Genomic DNA, 21,977 nt, shown 5'->3' with positions numbered 1-21,977 from the left:
TTTAAGGGGTTTTCCAGTTTTAAGCATCATGTGGTTTTTAGAAAAAAAATTAGAAAGTGGTTTCCATAAAGGAAAATGAGCTAAATACATTCATTTATATGCCTCCTCATTCAAGCAGTGTGCTTTTAAACACCCATTAATTAAGTTTTTAGACCTAAGTGTAACTTACCGGGAAAGCTGTTTCAAGGTTGACTTATTTTTCTGACTTGTTTTTTGTACATTTTTTTCCCAGACTCAAGCAATCCAGATTAGCTTTCGGGGGACTTTTATCATTTAAGAGCTAGATGTACTTTAACCTGAATCATTTTCCTGCTAGAGCATTAAATCATTTTAAATATAACTTACTTTGAAGGGCACACTATGCCTTCAAAACTTACCTGTTTTACTTTTTTTTTTTATATAGAGGCAAGAATCTAGAGTTGCTTAATAAGCACCCCAATCTGATATTTAGGGTCGTTGTTTAATTTTACTCTTCTTCCCTTGGTAGAGTATTTACACACCAGAAGCTTAAATCTTTTATTTTAATTACCATTTTTTAATTGAAGTATAGTTGTTTTACAGTGTTTCAGGTTGTACAGCAAAGTGATTCATATATATATATGTGTGTATATATAATATATAGATATTCTTTTTCAGATTTTTTTCCATTATAGGTTATAACAAGATATTGACTGTAGTTCCCTGTGCTATACAGTAGGTCCTTGTTTATCTAAAGAAGCTTAACTATTAATACACTGTTTTTTGAAAAGACTTTTGCGTTTTACTACTTTCTTTGTACCTCAGTAGTTGGTCCTGAATGGAATAATCTCTACTGCCATTCTTGACAACTTAGTTTTATGACATTAATATTTCTTTCTACTAAGTAATAAAAATGCTAAGAAAAGAAACCAGCTGGATGTGGAATAAGACCCACAACTTAAGCTGTTTGTCATCAAGTCAGACATAGATACCTCTGTGAAAGAGTGCAAGCAGTTTCATCCCTCTCATTGGTAAAACCTTAAAAAATTAGTAGTGTCATTGTCATCATCCTTATTATACATTTAAAAATATATTTTTCCAAAGTGGTTGGAAAAATATTTCAAAATCGTTCTTTCTAAACAACACTGCTCTCTTTTTTTAAAAATTTACTTATTTAAAAAAATAAAATGATTTTTTCCTATTCTAAAATTTATAATGAATATCTTATAATTCCTAGTCCACACTTGTGCCAAATGCTCATTAAGTGGTCTTCCTATGTTGAAAGTTTTAAAAACGTTGTACGAGCCACTAACATGTTAGAAACAGAAAATGATCTGATCAGATCTGTGTTCCACAAAGATAACTCTGTTTGTCCCCAAATATTAACTATATCATTGCTGTTTTATCATAGGATGCATTAAAAATTGGTAAGCATTTCTTTCTCTTATTTCCATAATAATATGTTGACCTGGCAGTCTGTATAAAGAAACATGTGCTAGAGATTACAAATTTGGCAGAGAAGGGAATAGAGGGGTAGAAAAGAGTAAAAGAAATATAATGTCAAATTCTGAATACCAGTGCCTCATTTCTTTTTTTTTTTAAATTGAAGTATAGTTGATTTACAATGTTGTGTTAGTTTCTAGTGTACAGCAAAGTGATTCATATATATTTTGGGGGGGGTGGGAGAGAATTTTACTACATTCACCAAGTTAAAGGACAAGAACATACTGTAAACACAACTTAAAACAATTTAGAATCATAAGCAAAAAGTGAGGTAGACTGACTACTAAAATTCACCAAATTTTGGTTCAGAAAATTTTACAGTAATGAAGTAACACAGGTGCCTCCTTTTCTAAAAAAATCACAAAAAGCAATTGCATAAATTACAGCCCCAAAATTGAATACAACAATTCTCATTGTAATTTTAGTGTGTGTGTGTACGTGTGTGTGTGTGTGTGTGTGTGTGTGTGTATGTGTATTCCTTTTCAGATTCTTTTCCCTTATAGGTTATTGCAAAATATTGAGTATAGTTCCCTGTGCTACACAGTAGGTCCGTGTTGGTTATCTATTTTATATATAGTAATGTGTATCTGCTAATCCCAAACTCCTAGTTTATCCCCCTCTCCTTCCCCTTTAGTAACCATAAGTTTTTCTATGTCTGTGAGTCTGTTTTAATTTTGTAAATAAATTCATTTGTATCATTTTTTAGATTCCACATATAAGTGATATCATATGCTATTTGTCTTTCTCTGAGTTACTTCACTTAGTCTGATAATCTCTAGGTCCACCCACGTTGCTGCAAATCCAGTGCCTCATTTCTTAATCTGAATTGTAATTAAATCTCATTTTAGTATGAGGACTGTGTCATGGCTATCAGCCCTCTAGTTTTCAAAAGAGGTAAATTTACATGGAATAAAAAAGTTCTTCCCCTAGAAGCACTGATGGAATATTTGAAAAACATGAACTTTCATCAAAAGTTATTGACCTGGGGCTTCCCTGGTGGCGCAGTGGTTGAGAGTCTGCCTGCCGATGCAGGGGACACGGGTTCGTGCCCCGGTCTGGGAGGATCCCACATGCCACGGAGCGGCTAGGCCCATGAGCCATGGCCGCTGAGCCTGCACGTCCGGAGCCTGTGCTCCACAACGGGAGAGGCCACAACAGTGAGAGGCCCGTGTACCGCAAAAAAAAAAAAAAAAAAAAAAAGAAAGAAAAAAAAAAGTTATTGACATGGTACTGGTTATGCAATCCAATCACTGTACATTGAAGAACTATACACTTTTTAAGTACCAAAAAAGATAGTATCTTAAAGTATAAAATAATCTAAAAAGATAACATAAATCTTATTAAAGTAAGTTAATTCTGTAGTGGTCTTCAGATACTATAGGCAGAATCCTATTGAGTAAAGAATAACTTTGAAGGAGGCTTGTGAGGTTGGCCCTGTCATCCTCTCTAAGTAAGATATACATACTTTTCTAAAAGTGTAATTGTATAAGACAGTCACACTTGGGCCATAGGTTTTGCTTTTTAGTTCTTTGCCACAATACTCTCTATTGCCACTTCATTTTACTTCTCATTAGTGCTAGGTTAGTTCATCAAGAGACTGAGATGTCATCATAGTGATGGACGGACCAAAAGCATACAGGTTCCATGAAGCACCTCACATTTCCTAAGGTTTTGTTGTACTGACATTTCAGGATGCATTGGGCCTTAAGAACTGATGAGAGTAATCACAACATTTTAAAGCCCTACATTCAGGTCTGATTATCGGAGCACACTGACTGGATTAATGTTCAACAGTGGGAGTTCGGAGATGGCAGTTTTTTTCTCTTCTTTTTTCCAGTTCTATTGAGAAATAATTGACATACATCACTGTATAAGTTTAAGGCATACAGCAGGATGCTTTGATTTACATATATTGTGAAATGATTACCACAGTAGGTTCAGCTAACACCCATCTTCTCATATAGATACAATAAAAGGAAAAGAAAGAAGAAAAGAAAAAAGGAAAAAATTTTCTCCTTGTGATGAGAACTCTTAGGATTTACTCTCTGAACAACTTTCCTATATATCATACAGCAGTGGTAGGTATAGTGAGAGATGGCAATTTCATTCTTCTTTACTGGACTAGCCTTACTGCACAGCTTATAAAACCTGCTTAAAAATAGCCTTCGGAATAAGACAAGAGAAGGGAAAGCCTTGAAACAATGCAACTGTAGTAGTGAATTAATTTTCATGGCTGAAATAGCTACTTTTACTCAGGTTGGATTAAAGAGATCAGACTTGATGTTGCTTTCTAGGTAGAGCACTACCACTAACACACCTCATTTTCTTGACTGCTTTCTGAGTTTCAAAGTTACTAGGTGGTATTAAAGAACTGACTTTGTATAGTAAGTTCATATGTGGTTCAGTTTTTCATAATTTTCTCTATGATGTGTGCATAGAAAGACATAAAACATGTGTGTACAGTTTAAAGAAAAAATATAATGTGAATGAATACTCAGGTAACCCCTCCCTGCCCAGATGAAGAAAAATTGCCAGCCTTCCAGAAGCCCCACCCTCACCATGTGCTCCATCCAGATGGCGACCCCCTCTCTCCTCTGGTTTTACTTCTGGCTTTATTGTCTTTACTTCTGTCATTTTCTTGCTTCTCTTTGTAATGTAGTCACTTATATTTGTGTCCTAAAATGATATAATTTAGGTTTGGCTGACTTTGAACTTACATGAATAGAATCATGTTATGTGCTCTCTTGTGTCCGGCATCTGTCACTCATTTCACTTATTTAGCTCGTTATGTTTGTGAGATTTTATCTGTGTTATTGGTATCCAGTGCCCTTTTAAAAAAAGCCTTTCTGTATTTGCCTGTCTCCCCTGCCTCATTTTTTTTTAAACTTAGGGTCCCTGTAACTCTAAATGCTTTCCGATATTTCTACTTTGCCTTCATAGATTTTCTGCTAAATGAGGTCTGAAAACTAAAACTTTCTGGATCCCAGTTTTCTGAACTGACCTGACTGCCCCAAGTTTGATGATATTTGTTTAGATGAGACTACATCTTTAAGGCTTCCGTGCTCGGTTAAAAATCTTCCTTTCTCCAAGGCTGGTCCAAGGGTCTGGTCACGTGATCCCAACAGTGACATCACATTCTGACCGCCAGGGAACACTGGTGGTTCTTTAGGTGGCGTTTGTTCCTGTGAAAGGCAGAGAATGCAGCAAGTGCCCCTCTAAAGCAGTTCAGACTGGGGCTCCTTCTGTAAAAGCTCCTCAACCTAAATGAGCAAATGCGGGCTGCCAAGGTTATTTCTTCCTTGAGGCAGAAAAAAAGAAAGCTGTGATTGAAGGTAAGCAGACTTGAGCCTGGCCAAGGACCGAAGCGTGACCCCAGGGAGAAGGGGATCTGGAGAATCACAAGCAGTCTGTTGTCGGATTCTAATCACTGCCTGCTCTTTTAGAGCTGCCTGACAATTTGCATTTATAATAGGAGACTATCTACAAAGAAGGATGATGCAGTGCTCATGTTACCTAGTGATGTAATAGGATTTTTTTCTTTCCTGTTAGGAAGCTTGTTGCAGATCTTCATTTCGTCTTAATATTCTTCGAGCTGGGGGCCTCATTTGATATACAGTGTAATGTTAGGTAACTATTGGGTGCTTTTAAAAATCAGTTTCACAAAATCCTTTGAAAATGTCTCCTGAAAGGAGCACATTCAAACCAGACCAAATTCAATTGAAGCATTAACCTGCTTTAAAAAGTCAGTTTCTGGTTGGTTGGTGTCCTGTGTTCATGTCAGCATTTGTCTTGAGAATTGAAACAGCTTGGTTCCCCCCTGCCCCACATACTTTAGTCTCTTTCTGCCCTCATTTCCCGGCTGGCTGTTTCCCTCCAAGCTCTCAAACAACACACCAGCATTAATCTTTATCAGTATGCCACTGACATGATAGGAAATGCTGGGCTGGTGATTCAGCAGCCAACCATTTTTCGGCCAGGTATGCTTGAAGATATGGAAAGGACTTTGGTTAGGGGTTTTAAGATTAACTTGTTCATCTCCTCCTCCACCCCCACCCCGCCCCACCCCCACCCTTACTATGATTTGGATTCTGCAGAGCTTTTCCTTTCATATGTGTGTATTGCTTGTGAAAGGTACGCTGAACTAGGTATTCAGGAGACTTAGACTTTGTAAACCAGGTGCAACTTGGGTGTTAATTCAAACTTATCCTTTGAGGGTGCTCAAGTTGTCTATTAGGAGTTTAGAGTGAAGGTGGGGTTATGGATGGGGGAAGAGGGGGTCAGCTCAGGCCCACTTTGGCCTTCTTCGCAGAGGGATTCATCAACAAACAGTCTCCATGGAACTTTGTCCCTGCCAGGGTTGATGCTGCAAATGTGAGCTGTGGCTGGTTGAGTTCATTGATGGCATTACTCTGCATTTTTCGTCATTGTGCATTTGCATGCATTCCTGAATATGGTTTTACATTTTGTGTTTAATAGTGAAATCTTGTTCCACCAGAGGATTGTGGAAATATTTTGAAGAAGTTTGTTAAGCAATACTAAGGAACCTTGTGTAAGTGCAACTTCTGAGTTTGAACACTCCTCCCTCATCCCAACTGTTCATCAAACAAACTTGGGTTCAGCTGATATTTATTGGGTCGTGGCTATGTGCTAGACACTGGAGAAGGCAATGGTAAATCAGATAATAGTGCTACCCTCAAAGAGCTTATAGTCTAGAAAAGAAGATAAAGCATTTGCTTAAGTAATTGTAGTAGAAGTGCTAAAAACGAAGCAGGTGAAGGACTGTGATTGTTGGCCAAAAGGATATGTTTCTTCCAGTTGAAGGATCAGGGAGGGACATGTCATCTCTGAGCCATGCACTTTTCTTTAAATTTCTACTTGGAAATCTTAGACTGTCCTGGCATACTCAGTAAAAGTTTCCACAAACCCATGGCATCAGGAATCAAAGTCATACCTATGGAAGGGAAATATGTACATTCCAGCCAGCTTAACTCTAGAAGAGACCTACATGCTTTCTTTGGAGTCCCCATTCAGGCAAAAGCCACCTCTGAGGATGGAATTACTGCCTTATAAATGTAAAATGGTTTCTGACTTGATTGGTCTGCAAAGACCTTTGACCCTTTTGTCTTCATCCTAGAACAGAAACTGAAATACCTAAGCTGCTCCAAGCTCCTGTTTTTTGTTTCACAAATCCTTTTCCACTGAACTTCAACCCCTGTCAATTCTTCCTTTGTACTGTGGCTCTCATACGTCCCTTTCCATTCACACTGCCTCGAGATGCTCAACGTTTTGTGCCTAAGCCACAGAAACTTCTGAATGTGATGGATGTTCCTACCAGGTGATTATTCTGCTTTATCAGCACACCCTAACAGTAGTCATCTGATAGTTTAAGGGCTCACCTCTTGGTTCTCAGAAAAGAGGTATTAAAAATGTCCAGAGTGTCTGAAGTACTAATGCCTGTTTTCTCTTCAATCCAGAGGACAAGTCATACAATGGTGGAGGAGGAATAGGTTCTTCAAATAGGATAATGGACTTCTTGGAGGAGCCAATCCCTGGTGTGGGGACCTATGATGATTTCAATACAATAGATTGGGTGAGAGAGAAGTCTCGAGACCGGGATAGGCACCGAGAGGTAAGACGAAAGATGCTTTGTGAGTGAGTGTTAGGAAACGTCAGGAGAAGAAGTTGAAGATATAGATTCTTTATATGTATTCTTTCCCTCAACCCTGGATGTGGCTGAATCTGTTTTCCGTTGGACATGTAGGGTTTTATTTTTAAGGTATCTTGTATATGATTTTGGAAAGCATTTATATTTAATGATGATCAATCTCCCGATAGTAAGTGGTTGAAAAGGATCCTTGGGTATAAATGCCTGTGCAGAGAGGTGAAAACAAAGTTGGTGGGAGGAACCAAATTAAATTTCAAAGATCTTCCTTCCCCATCTCATCTCTCTTTTATGGTTTTCCCTTGAAGCAGGATTTTTACACCTAAGAGAAGTAAATGGGCTCTTTTTAAAGGAATAAAAGAAAAAAAATCTCAGAGCTGTAGTGTTTACTGAAGCTTACAGGGTAAACCTATGATTATTATAGCTCTTGTACAACCATAAAACCAAAGCAAATTTATGCATTCAACTCACACAAAACCACAAGACCAATCGAATTCAAATCAACAACATTAATATGATAGGTGATAGATGGTACTTATAGCTATGGCCCAGTTTGTTTTGAATATGACAAGATAATCTCCCTACTTTTCTCTTTTCAAAGTACTGTGAAAACTCAGAGCAGTCCGCCAAGGTCATTTGCCTTTAACTTATTGCTGTGTATCATTTAAATCAGGGAATCACAATTTCTAGTTTGTGTCAGGAGCACATAGAGAGCTTATTCAAAAGGTAGGGCCCCAGCCCCAGTCATGCTGATTCAGTAGGGAACATTTCTTCAGCCAACAGTAAGTATGATTATTTTTTCTTTCTTACTATTTCTGCTTTGATTGCAAATTTAAAATTCGATTTTTTTTTTTTTTTTTTTTTTTGTGGTATGCGGGCCTCCCTCTGTTGTGGCCTCTCCCGTTGCGGAGCACAGGCTCCACGCGCAGGCTCAGCGGCCATGGCTCACGGGCCCAGCCGCTCCGCGGCATGTGGGATCCTCCCAGACCGGGGCGCGAACCCGGTTCCCCTGCATCGGCAGGCGGACGCGCAACCACTGCGCCACCAGGGAAGCCCTAAAATTCGATTTTTAAGTTGACTCCATTCTCTCCTGAATTCATGATTTCCTCCTCTCAGACCTGAGTGAATCTCCTGAGCAGTCAGGTTCAGATAACTTTTCATTCCTTTCTGAGCTCCTGACTGGCTTTCTCAAGACCACCTAAACCCAGGAGTCAGGTTGTCCCAGGTACAGGTTTTGAGAAGTTTCTTTGTAGTCCTTGGATTTGTCATAATCCCATAGAGTTTTCTTCTCCTAACTCAAAAAGGTGATCTCAAAAAAAAAAAAGTGATCTCTATAAAACATTCTGTTTTTTATAAGATTCCTGCTATTTGGGAACATACACACATATTCTTTCTGTTATATAAATTCATCAGGCAGCCTGTAAAATATAGAATCGTACGGCTTTAGAATTTTTGCTATCTGTATTCAGAGTTCAGTTTGTCACCATTTGCTTATTCAACATGTTACTCAGGTTGTGAAAGCCACCTGTGATATGACAAGGGCACATTTCCCGTTATATCAAAATGGTTGCATCTGAGACACATTATATCAGCTAATAATAATTTAAAATCAATTAAAATATGTTTATCAAATGTTCAAAGGTGACCTTTTTTTTAGCATTAACTGTTCATCATCTGAATGGAAACACTGTCATAAGGAAAAGTGTCACCTCATCTACTTTCAGCACTTAAATTGGAAACTTAAAGTCATAAGTCAAAATGAAATTTTAAACTGCCTTTAAAATGTTATAATAATTTATTACTTGTGATGTTGCTGCAGATCAAGATGGGGTAGCTAACTTACAGTTTCAAAGATAAGAAATAGGGGTACAGAGAAGGGGGAAGTACTAATGACAAAGCTGTTAGAATGCTTGGTTTTGAAGTGTGGGCACTGAAGGGTTAAGTTGACAAGGCTAGGACCTAAAAGGTAAAAGTTTCTGCACCTCTTGAAAGCTGCAGATATTCCCAGCAGGTTTGTGAAAATGAAAGAGATCATCCCTGATATCATTTAGCATCTGTGATCACTGTACAGTAAGAGGTTTGTGGTATCAAGTCTTGGAATTTGCCTGACCTGAAGCACAGCCCCAGGTAGAAAACCACAAATTGTACTTTTAACCCCTCAAATAAGCCCGTGTTTGTTTATTCTTTGAAAAACAAACTATTTGCTGTGAGTCAAGAGACCATCTTTGGACTATCTGATGTCCAGGCTAGAAAGAGACCGCTGCAATAAGCAAAACAGATTGATGTTATAAGAATTTAGCAGCTAATAGGAAAGTCCTGAATAAGGTACTTGCAGACATTGCAATACTGGAGATGAAGGTGGGGTTCAGTAAGACAGGGTTCAATAAAGCTCGAAGTTCACGGTGGCGTTGGTTCAGCCAAAGATTTGAGAAGTAACTCTAAATTGGACTCTATTCCCAATGAATAGGTTTGTCTTTGTGTTTCTTTATCGCACATTTTGAGGTAAAAAAGCAAGAGTGTGTGTAGAATGTATCAATGTTTCCTCATTTCTCCCTAGATTACCAATAAAAGCAAGGAGTCAACATGGGCCTTAATTCACAGTGTGAGCGATGCTTTTTCTGGCTGGTTGTTGATGCTACTTATTGGGCTTTTATCAGGTATGGTAAACCATGTTAGCTTTCTAAACAAATCTCCTAAAATTGTGGTGTGCCCCTCTCCCAAGTCATGTACTGAATTGAATGCTGTGCTTTACTGTTTTCCTACATGAACGGAATTGCTCGTGGGCCTTTGGGAAGCTTGATGTCCCCGTCTATAAAGAGGTACTAATACCTCATCTCCTTCCTTAAATAAATGAGGTTAAATGAGGAAATGCATTTAAGTGCATTTGTATGCTATAAAATATTGTATCCATTTTAAGGTGCTGTTAGTACTGCCTTTTGGTGCTTGTCTTGAGGAAGAACCTTTCTATTAGAGACAGGGTTTTTTTTTTTTGTTTGTTTGTTTTTTGTTCTTGGTTTTTTGCCATGCCACGTGGCTTGCAGGATCTTGATCCCTGACCAGGGACTGAACGTGTGCCCTAGCAGTGAAAGCGCTGAGTCCTAACCACTGGACAGCCAGGGAATTCCCTTTTTTTTTTTTAACATATTAGTAAGCATGGGGTTTAGGAAAGAACATGTAGAAGAGGACTTCCTGAGAGATTTTTGTAGCTATTTCTTAAATATCTACTCTCTTATTTGGGAGTAGAGAAAAGCATGTAAGATATGGCTCATACCCTTAGGGGGCCTAAATTCTTACTCTTTCATGGTGGCCGAGGACTGGGATGGTACCACCTTTTCCTATCTTCTCTATCAACCTCCTAAGCCACTCCAAATAATATATAATCTTAACCAGGAATAACACACTTGCTCTGCAATACAGCTTTAAAGCAGGTTCCCAAGCAGGCTTCCCCTCCCATGGGGGAAGCAGAAAGCCAAGAATACCAGGCAGAGATGCTGAGACTTATATCCTTGTGGCATTAGAAGATGGGCCTAGGAAGATTTAGAATATTGAGCTAAAATAAAAGGTGGGAAATTGGATGGCGGTGGGAGGGAATGGTAGTTACAGCACAGGCTCTAGTTTATGGCTCCCTGGATTTGAATCCCAGCCCCACCACTTGCTAGTTTTGTGACTTCAGGCAAGTTTCTTAACACTTGGAAGCTTTAGTTTACTGACTTGTAAAATGGGGATAGTAAGAGTACCACCTATATTACAAGTTTGTTGCGAGAATTGAATGAAATACAGCGATACAGCACTCAACACAGTGCCCAGTTGTTCACAATGCTGCTGTTACCTAGAGATAATTCATGAGCCATGGAGTGTAAAATGATCGCAGCAAATGAGAAATGGTTCATCCATAGCAGAGTTTTCAAAGATTATCTGGGCCAGGGGTCAGCAAGCCTTTTCTGTAAAGGGCCAGATAGTAAATATTTTAGGATTTGTGGGCCAAATGGTCTGTATAGCAAGAATGTAGCCATAGAAAGTAGGAAAATAAACGAGCTGGACTGTGACCAAGAAAAACTCTATTTAAAAACACAGAGGCAGATTTGACCCTCGGGCCATAGTTTGCCAACCCATGGTCTAGGGTGTTAATGCTGTCCCTTTTCTGTCTCGCACAGAAGAGAGACGTGGTCTGGACAATTTAGAGCTGGCTCATAATAGACTGAGTGGTCTGTAATGTCAAGTATTGCACAGAAGCTGACGAGAAGGAAGGGGGCTGAGAAAAGGTTATGCAGTTTAGCAGTTAGGAGGATACCAGTGAACTTGAAAAAGCATCTCAGATAAATATTAGGAGCCAGATTTCTTTTTTTTTTTTCTTGGCTGTGCCACGCGGCTTACAGAATCTTAGTTCCCCTACCAGGGATCGAACCCAGGCCCCTGCAGTGAAAGTGCCGAGTCCTAACCACTGGATCACCAGGGAGTACCCAGGAGCCAGATTTCAAGCGAAGGCAACCATTGTAGAAGTTTTGGGGATACTGGATAGTCACTGGAAGGAGAAAAGGGACAGAAGCTTGAAATGGTAGCATGGACAAGGGGAAGCATTGCATTCTTTAGGGTAGGGGAAACCTGCTAATATTTGTAACCAGGGAGGAAAGAGCCAATTGGGAAAAGAAGGAGAAGGAGATGTAGACGGGAAGATAGGATGGAGGGTACCAGTGTTAGGTAGAATAAGACATGCACACGTGAAACAACCAGAGAATTAGCCAAACTCTTTAACATCGTGTTAGTTTTGTGAATCCAGGCAGTCAGTGCAATAGTTAGAAGGAAGAGATGGCGGGAACTGGAGTGGCCAAGAGTAGGTGTCAAACAATTTGTTAGATTTGACTAGGTTATTCAAATATGTAAATAACTAAGAGAGTGTGTTAACACTCTTAGCACCTACCAAAACATACACATGACATGGCCTCCGGCCTGTTGGAACGTAGGCGTAATATCCTCAACTTTTTAATGTATGTCTTGTCACTAGGTGGTCAGTGAATATTTTTCTTTCCCTCATACACACAGGGTATTTTGTTTTTAAGCATTGCAGAGCAACAATAGAAGCAGTGTGTCAGAATGCAGGAACAGTCTGGGAATTCAGGGGCTGTGAATTTTATGATGTCTTTGCTATTTCCCTAAAGCACGATTCTAGACCATTTAATTTCTTTATGCCAGCGTTTCTTCATCTGGACAGCAGAAATGATGAAAAGGCCAGAATTGAAAGTACTATAACTATCTTAACCCCATCAGTCTATTAGCCGTAGTGCATTAGTCCCCATTCATTTTCTCATAATTTTCTTTGAGGAACGTTCTGTATAAAATATTATTTGCTCCTTCTCACTAAGAAAACTTCAGAATGTTCACATCCTAGGCTCAGGAGGCTTTGGCCTACCTACAGCTTCATCTAATCTTCCGTGTACATCACAGTTTGTGCTTTTATAACTTCAGTTCTCTTAGCCTAGAATGCCTTCCTGCCACCGCTCAAATTCCCTCGCCGCTGGAGCCAAATCGGTGTGGAGGCTGAGCCCTTCTCCTCATAGTGTTCATCAACTGCCTGTTCAAGAGGGGAAACAACAACAACAGCAACATCGTCTGCATTAAACACTGTGTGTGCAGGATCTTTATTGTATATGGGAAACTTAGAGGAGAGCAAAGTGGTTGGGTGGGAGCAAGGGGCGAGTGGATTTGACTTTTAGCTGCTTCCCCTGGCAAAGACTCTGCTTTGACTTAGAGTTGATGAATACTGATCCATAAAGACTGTCAAGTTTCTTAAAGTTTATTTTATTCTCACTTTATACATAAAACTGAGAAAATGTGAATTGCCCATGTTGAAGAATATTATAGGATCTTTATTTGCTCAAATAAAAGTCAAATCCACTCGCCCCCTTGCTCCAAACCAAACGGTAAGAGAAAGGTAAGGAGCAAAAAAACAAAGTTACTTTTACATCCAAAAAGATATGCTAAAAGACAATGACAAATGAAAATTTTACTTTAACCTCAAAATGTATGGGCAATTTTATTCCTGGGTTTCTGTTATTTTGCTATGGAATGTATCATAATTTTTTTAATGTTCTAATGCAATGCTCAGGGAAATATCGCTTAAACACATTTTTAACCCATTCCATCCTTTGTTAGAAATTATAGCTTACCTGTTGGCTGACTCTGACATTTCTACGGAAATAACTAGAGAAAGAATCAGTCATACAGTGTACTAACAACTAAGAAGAAACATCAGGCTTGTTTAAAAAAAGCAAAACATTTTAAGTTGTGTAAGCATCAAACAACTCCACATGTCAGAAGAGATAGAAATAGGGCTGCACTAAACCACAGAGAAAGGCAGCTGGCACTGGTTCCCCTTTTCATGAAAAGGAAAATAATAAAGGAAGATTCCACAATTGCCACGAGGACAGTATAAGAAATGAAGTAAATGTAAGAATAATTAAATCAGTGGTTCAGAAATCTTCACTACATGTTACCTCATTCGTGCTGATGATAAGCTGGGACCAGCTATTCCACTCTGGGCATTTGTCTCTGTCTTCAAAGGTGACATGCTGGGAGTTCCAGCAACAGTGTTCATGGTTAAACCAGATTCCCCCTGTGCATATACCTTCTTTTAAGTCTGTCATCCAGTGAGCAGAGATGTCTATCAAGCCAGCTAGGGAACCTGATTTGAGGGGAGAGAAGGAAAGGCCACAGTTGTCAGAGAAAATAAGGGAAAAGGAATCAAAATAATGGACAAGTATATACTTTCTCATTCCATCTGCAACCTCCTTCTAATTGTCTGTCTGCTTGCTTTTCACCTTTTATCTCTAATGGATTTTACCTGTTATTAAATGCCTGTTCAAGAGGGGAAACAACAACAACAGCAACATCGTCTGCATTAAACACTGTGTGTGCAGGATCTTTATTGTATATGGGAAACTTAGAGGAGAGCAAAGTGGTTGGGTGGGAGCAAGGGGGCGAGTGGATTTGACTTTTATTTGAGCAAATAAAGATCCTATAATATTCTTCAACATGGGCAATTCACATTTTCTCAGTTTTATGTATAAAGTGAGAATAAAATAAACTTTAAGAAACTTGACAGTCTTTATGGATCAGTATTCATCAACTCTAAGTCAAAGCAGAGTCTTTGCCAGGGGAAGCAGCTAAAAGTCAAATCCACTCGCCCCTTGCTCCCACCCAACCACTTTGCTCTCCTCTAAGTTTCCCATATACAATAAAGATCCTGCACACACAGTGTTTAATGCAGACGATGTTGCTGTTGTTGTTGTTTCCCCTCTTGAACAGGCATTTAATAACAGGTAAAATCCATTAGAGATAAAAGGTGAAAAGCAAGCAGACAGACAATTAGAAGGAGGTTGCAGATGGAATGAGAAAGTATATACTTGTCCATTATTTTGATTCCTTTTCCCTTATTTTCTCTGACAACTGTGGCCTTTCCTTCTCTCCCCTCAAATCAGGTTCCCTAGCTGGCTTGATAGACATCTCTGCTCACTGGATGACAGACTTAAAAGAAGGTATATGCACAGGGGGAATCTGGTTTAACCATGAACACTGTTGCTGGAACTCCCAGCATGTCACCTTTGAAGACAGAGACAAATGCCCAGAGTGGAATAGCTGGTCCCAGCTTATCATCAGCACGAATGAGGTAACATGTAGTGAAGATTTCTGAACCACTGATTTAATTATTCTTACATTTACTTCATTTCTTATACTGTCCTCGTGGCAATTGTGGAATCTTCCTTTATTATTTTCCTTTTCATGAAAAGGGGAACCAGTGCCAGCTGCCTTTCTCTGTGGTTTAGTGCAGCCCTATTTCTATCTCTTCTGACATGTGGAGTTGTTTGATGCTTACACAACTTAAAATGTTTTGCTTTTTTTAAACAAGCCTGATGTTTCTTCTTAGTTGTTAGTACACTGTATGACTGATTCTTTCTCTAGTTATTTCCGTAGAAATGTCAGAGTCAGCCAACAGGTAAGCTATAATTTCTAACAAAGGATGGAATGGGTTAAAAATGTGTTTAAGCGATATTTCCCTGAGCATTGCATTAGAACATTAAAAAAATTATGATACATTCCATAGCAAAATAACAGAAACCCAGGAATAAAATTGCCCATACATTTTGAGGTTAAAGTAAAATTTTCATTTGTCATTGTCTTTTAGCATATCTTTTTGGATGTAAAAGTAACTTTGTTTTTTTGCTCCTTACCTTTCTCTTACCGTTTGGTTTGTATGTTAGATCTCTCCTACTAAACACAAAAGCACACAAAACAACTCTCAACCCCCTATTCCACTCTGGCTTCCACCAACTAAAACAGGTACTATCTCAGCTCACTCCTCATCTACTCTGTTGGTAAAGTGAGGGGGACAAGACTAGGATGTTTGTTTGTACTTTTAAAATTTATTTTCATACCTACTTTGGTCCACAAACAATTTGAAATGGCACACACCCCCACAGACTCAGTGAAGGTAAAAGAAGGATAAGAAAATAATAAAGTCAGAAATAAGAGTGTTTATGTACACATATCTGACTGTGCATATTGGCTTGGGTTAGCTACATACTATATTTGTGAGAGGGTTTAAGTCTGTGCTTCTCAGACTGGGGTTAGGTCAGCGTACCAGAGGGTATGTGAAACCTCAGGATACATGCTATGTGCTTTCCCAGAATATCAGTTTTTCCTGATCAGTATTTGGAAGAAAATTTTTTCAAAAATTAAATGTAAACAATCATTAAAAAGGAATGCAAAAGTCCTATGTTTAAGATAAAACAGAATATCTATTTCAGCTCTGCTCTGGGTACCCCAACCCCTATCCTCTCTCCTAGATTAGGAGTATGTACTTGGGTAGAAAAGTTTGAGAAGCTCCGGATTTAGGGTGAGTCTGTGTGTGTGTGTGTGTGTGTGTGTGTGTGTGTGTGTGTGTGTGTGTGTGTGTGTGTGTGTGTGTAGTTCTCCACAGTTTTAGCACATGTGTAGATTTGTGTAGCCACCACCACAATCAAGATGTAGAACTACTGTTCCATCACGATAAGGCTCCCCCATGCTACTCCTTGAGAGCTGTGTGCATGTGTTTAAGTGTTCCAACTATAACTTTCAAACTGGAGCTGGAGATTTGCACAAGTGACAACTTTCTCTGGCCCTCCTTTTAATGAATGAAATTCGTGCCTGGGGAAAGAGTCTTCTAGGTTTTAAGAAGAGTTCTCCTGCCAAGAACTTGACCTCCTGGTCTCTGCCTCTAGTCAGTTTCAGCTACTTCCCCTTTCCCTCCCTTTTCCTCTTTGTCTCCTACTTCTAGAGTATTCTTCCTCCCTAGCTACATTCTAAAGGCCAAGAGAGAGCAATTATTTGTTCCTCTGAGGGACTAAAATAATGGGAAACCTGTGTCAAAATTATAACTTAGAAAAAACCTGAGCATTTTGGTTCTCCTTGTCTAGGTCAGTGAATTATTTTGATAGTGTTTTAGGTTTTAAAAAGTCGAAACTCCCTTGAGTTTTGTGTTTCATGTAATTTGAGTGAGTTTCAACTTCAAATGTTTCTATGAGCAAACATCATCTGGTAGTGTTCAAAATATCTTTTTTTTGTAAGGCATAGCTATTTTGCGAGCCCTTTAATGTTGGTGAATGCTTGCTAGTGGTCAAAATTAGATTTCTGGCAGATTTCATTATAATAGGGGGATAGTCTCATAAGTATATTCTCTCCATTTTTAAAAATAGCTGTTGCTGTTTTATTCTTTGCGATATCTGGCATCTCACTGGTTTTGTTTGATGGTCAGAGCCCAAAACTTTCTACTGCATTTTCTTGTTGCCACTCAGCAACTACACCTTTGCTACGACAGTGGCAAAATTCTCTCAAAGATGTGGTCGTCTCTACAGGATGTCATTGCTTATTTTAAGAAAAACACCCAAGAGTTATAGATACTCTAACCTCCTATGAGAATTTGACATGAAGGTAGGTAGTAGGCAAGGATGAATTTAATGGAACTCTGGAGCCAGTCTTCACTTCAAATGTGTAGTCAAGGTTCAGCCATTACAGTAAAAGGGCTGTTAAGACTCTTAATGAAATTGACATAGTATCATATATATTTGACTACAAAATCTATCAAAGCACTCGTATAGAAAGTGAATTTGCTTCTTCGTTCTTGTCCATCCTTAGAAGGCATTGTCAGTGTCCTCTGGGTGTAACAAAGCCTCTCATTTTCAGTAGCAAGTGGGCTGACAGTTGCTTTGCTGACAGTCTGGGAAGGAACATCTTGAGCAATTTAATATTGTTTTTTTTTTCTTTCTGACCTCCTCTCCTGAAAACCCATTCCTCAGAAGAGCTGCGTGCCTCACTGAGGCTGTCTGGGCTAAAACAAGCATCTTTCTTTTTCCCCTGTTCCAGGGAGCCTTTGCCTACATAGTCAATTACTTCATGTATGTCCTCTGGGCTCTCCTATTTGCCTTCCTTGCCGTATCTCTTGTCAAGGTGTTCGCACCATACGCCTGTGGCTCCGGAATCCCTGAGGTGAGTCTCTAAAATAGTTTATAAATGGTAACATTAATGAATGCTTTTTAGTTAAAACGATTTAATATGTATTCCAGCATATACCACAGTTGAATATCAAGCAGGATCAGATCACGAGGCAATCTAGGGCCTCTCTAGATCTTCCCTTAAGTCTCCTCCCAGGCTGGGCTACCTGGACATTAAAGGGGGTTGTGGGACTTCCTGGTGGGGCAGTGGTTAAGAATCTGCCTGCTAATGCAGGGGACACGGGTTTGATCCCTGGTCCGGGAAGATCCCACATGCCACGGAGCAACTAAGTCCGTGTGCCACAACTAGTGAGCCTGCGCTTTAGAGCCTGAGAGCCACAACTACTGAGCCCGCATGCCACAACTACTGAAACCCGCGTGCCTAGAGCCCATGCTCCGCAACAAGAGAAGCCACTATGATGAGAAGCCTGTGCACCGCAACAAAGAGTAGCCCCTGCTCGCCGCAACTAGAGAAAGCCTGAGCACAGCAATGAAGACCCAATGCAGCCATAAATAAATAAATAAATATTTAAAAAATAAATAAATAAAGGGAATTGATTCCTAGCCTCCTCCGGGTTCCTGGTGAACCAGGCCCCTGAAGACCTCCCCGACTCCCTAACCAAGAAGCTCCTAGGGTAGATCCCAGGATTCTGGTCTGAAAAAATAGTGGTATTGTCAACTTTGTTAGAGCAGAAGAAATAAAACTGTTTTGCTACATTTCCTGCAATATGATTTGGGCTAGAAGGAGGGTGACTAAAACCCTATTTCTAAGTACTTTGGGTTTAGATTGCTTGACAGTGACTGAAACCACAGAGATTTTAGGTTACCTGGATGACCTTGCCCCTCTCTGTTTCCTGACCAAGTCATAGTTACAGATTCCTTGGTAGAGAGTCAAGGCTATACTAGCCTGTAAGGATTAAGTAAGGGAAACACCCTTCCCTCTCTCCCGCCCCTTTTCCATACAATGCACTCTCATACTTACAGTACTACCTTGCCCAGCTATCACATGGCCAAAGAGAATAAAAGGAACATGAAAGTTTAAAGAACATTTCTCACTTTCTTGGGCTGCTGGGCTCCCTCCCAAACTGGGATCACTGTGGGTCAAGCATTTATATATCACTTGTTCAAAAGGTGCAGTTTCTATAACGAGGACCAGATTTATTGCTTCTTAGCCTTGTTTCCTTACTTAGTCTGTATTCAATCTCTCTGTGTTTGACCTGCAGATAAAAACTATCTTGAGTGGTTTCATTATTAGGGGCTATTTGGGTAAGTGGACCCTGATTATCAAAACCATAACACTGGTGCTGGCAGTGTCATCTGGCCTGAGCCTGGGCAAAGAGGGCCCCCTAGTGCACGTGGCTTGCTGCTGTGGGAACATCCTGTGCCACTGCTTCAACAAATACAGGAAGAATGAAGCCAAACGCAGAGAGGTAATAACAAACGGCCTTAATAGTCTCTTTTTTGGTGAGAGCATAAATGGTACAACCTTAGGGATGAGAGTTGGGGGATTCTACCAGTGTTAATGCAAATGCCCTTTGACCCAGCAGTTCCACTTCTAGAAATTTATCCTACAGACATCCTACCATGTGTGCACAAAGGTGTATAGGGATAGACAGTGAAGCATCTGTCAACATCGTGAAAAACTGAAGCAATCAAAATGTCCATCAATGGGGGACTGATTAAATAAACAATATTCTGTCCATACTCTAGAATACTGTGCAACTGTTAAAAAGAATGAGATAATGCTATGTATACTCACATGGAATGATGGCTATAAAATACCATTAAACTTTTAGAAGCCAATCTCAGAATAATGTGTATAGTAAAAATCAGTTAATGTTTTTGAAAAGTATGTATATATGCATCTAGAAAGAAAATGGCTGGAAAGTGGTTTCACCCCGAACTGTTAAAAAATGTCTACCTCTGGTGAGGGGGAAAGTGAGGGAGAAGTAAGGACTTCAACTTTTTATTATGTATAATTCTATACAAGCATGTGCTATTTCTATTACAAAATAAGTACAAAACTAATGGAAGATTATTTTAAAAGAAAGTTGTCTATCCCTGTGAAAGAATATAAAATTCAGCATGTGTTTCAGATGCCAGCTTTTCCATCTTTTATTTCTACCTAACAGCACGCTGCATTGGTTTCTCTCTGTATTGGATCTCTCTCTCCCTGTCTTCTGGCTCAACCCCGCTAAATTAACCCCGCTGCAGCATCTCTATAGTTGTTCTCGTGTTTATACAGTTGTTAATGTATGTCATTTTGAGGAGGAAGAACATTTTTTTAAAAGTTCCAAGTCATTGGTTACTTTTGTCCTGCTATAATTAAGGATTTAAGAAAATGGTTCTTGCTCTATTTTCCTTGAATTACAAAGAAATCACATATGGAATGGGTCGAGACCAAGGTCATTTCATTAGAAAGGATTTTTCACAAAATTGGAACCTAATGATTTGTTCTGAAAACAAAACAAAACAAAATTCACCGTAAGACTCGGAAGGAAACTCAAACATGTTGAAATTTCAAATATGGAATACATTTTGATAGTTCAAGGGGGAAAGTTCCTGGCAGGAGAGGTAGGCTAGCAGGAGAGAGAGGGGGAAATCTGAGTAGGTTGTTTAGCTATCTGTCAAATGTAGAGGGACATAAAGGCAGTATTAAATTAGTGAGGTTGTTAGACAGGAATAATGTATAACAGAAGCTAAAGACATGAAAAAAAAACATTTTAACTGTCAAGAGTAAAGTGTTGATTGTTGCTGGTTTTGCATAGGTAGAGGTAACTTTGAAACTGTAGATTGCTGGTTACTTTCATTCCATAAAAATTGGCATTTTTGTTCAAATAGCTCTTTATAAAATAAGAGAGGAGGGCTTCCCTGGTGGCGCAGTGGTTGAGAGTCCGCCTGCCGATGCAGAGGACACGGTTCGTGCCCCAGTCCGGGAAGATCCCACATGCCGCAGAGCGGCTGGGCCCATGAGCCATGGCCGCTGAGCCTGTGCGTCCGGAGCCTGTGCTCTGCAACGGGAGAGACCACAACAGTGAGAGGCCCGTGTACCGCAAAACAAACAAACAAACAAAAAAAAAACGAGTTTGATTTGGCTGTTTCTCTGTACAGATGTCATATATATTTCTAACTAAACTCATGAATATTTGAATATGTCATTCACTTCCTATTGCTTATTCAGACTTTGCAGTTATTTCTTCCTGTTGTTCTCACCATCAGCAGTAACCCTTTTATGTCCCAGGGCCTTGTAAAAGTGGCCAGATGCTTGAGAGTAAAATAGAGATTTGAGAAGGTAGGGTGTAGATGGAACCTACTCTACAACATAATATTAAAGCAAACAGGCCACTTCGATTCTTTCTTCTCCCTCATAATTCACCCTAAACAAAGTCACTGAAATCCCCTTTCTCAAGTTCCATGTTGAATGTCCTCATCCTTCTCAGATGAAAGTCATTCTAGCCTTGAATTTCAAAGTCCTCCCCAGCTAGTACCAGAGATCACTCTTCTCCCCCATCCCCTTCATTTTCTTTGGCCATCCTGCACTCCCAGAGGAACCTGCCTATTTATTTTTGCGAAGAGCCATTTTTTCTTCAAAAACTCTTAATTTTATTCAACTTCCTTTTAAAAATAGTTCCGCACTACCACAAATTATATACCACTGCACAGCAACCAGGATCCAATGGAAGGACTTTATCCTTCTATTAATTCTGGTGTGTTTGTCATGCACCTTTTACATATACATGTCAATGCCTATGACATACAAAGATGGTGCTCTCGAAATACCACTTGCTCTCTTTCCCCATCTCCTTGTCCCTTTTAATTTCTCTCTGACAGCTTCTTCCTCTTCCTCTCCCTCCTCACCCTTTTCCTTGCCACACCTAAACACATTTAGGTCTTCTCTTCCTTTCAAAATCTATCCCCAATTTTGCCTCTAGTCGCCCCCCTCCTTCTGTTTCCATAGGTCACTAGGCATGGAGTAGGGCACATAGTACAGGAAACTCTAAATACTTATTGTCTGAATATTTTCAACTTCTGACTAGCTGTGAGCCAATCATTACTTCAGTTCTGTATCATTAGAGCCTTTAAAATCTCATTTTAAAAGCTTTCCTTTATAAAGAAAGTGCTATGTAAATACCTCACTGGAAGTATTTCATTTAGGTGGTAAATAGGTCTGCAGACTCAAAATCAGTTACGGAATTGGGAGTGTTAGGGATGGGGGCATAATTTGGAATCAAGTACATGCCTAAATTAATTACGAAGGAAGGCCCTCTACATGTTCCAGCATGTGAACCATGTGTTCAAAATTCAGCATACAGTGTTTGCTGTCAAAGTAA

At 39.5% G+C, this 21,977-nt stretch overlaps 1 protein-coding gene across 2 annotated transcripts in view; it reads left to right on the top strand.

Moving 5' to 3' along the window:
* Window positions 1–21,977, top strand: part of CLCN5 (chloride voltage-gated channel 5) — a 47,770-nt gene that overhangs the window by 12,641 nt on the left and 13,152 nt on the right. For both annotated transcript variants that reach the window (XR_008616355.1, XM_024116884.3), the window contains exons 2-6: window positions 6,936–7,090; window positions 9,681–9,780; window positions 14,599–14,786; window positions 17,519–17,641; window positions 18,870–19,076. Coding sequence is in view for 1 of the 2 variants with exons in the window: in XM_024116884.3 (XP_023972652.3) it covers window positions 6,936–7,090; window positions 9,681–9,780; window positions 14,599–14,786; window positions 17,519–17,641; window positions 18,870–19,076 (773 nt within the window). In the remaining variant the exon portion in view is untranslated. The remainder of the gene's footprint in view (window positions 1–6,935; window positions 7,091–9,680; window positions 9,781–14,598; window positions 14,787–17,518; window positions 17,642–18,869; window positions 19,077–21,977) is intronic.

Source organism: Physeter macrocephalus, chromosome 21 (genome assembly GCF_002837175.3).
Source record: "Physeter macrocephalus isolate SW-GA chromosome 21, ASM283717v5, whole genome shotgun sequence".
Classification (NCBI taxonomy): Eukaryota; Metazoa; Chordata; class Mammalia; order Artiodactyla; family Physeteridae; genus Physeter; species Physeter macrocephalus.
The sequence above is the reverse complement of the archived record's forward strand: the minus strand, read 5'-3'. Positions and strand labels throughout refer to the sequence as shown.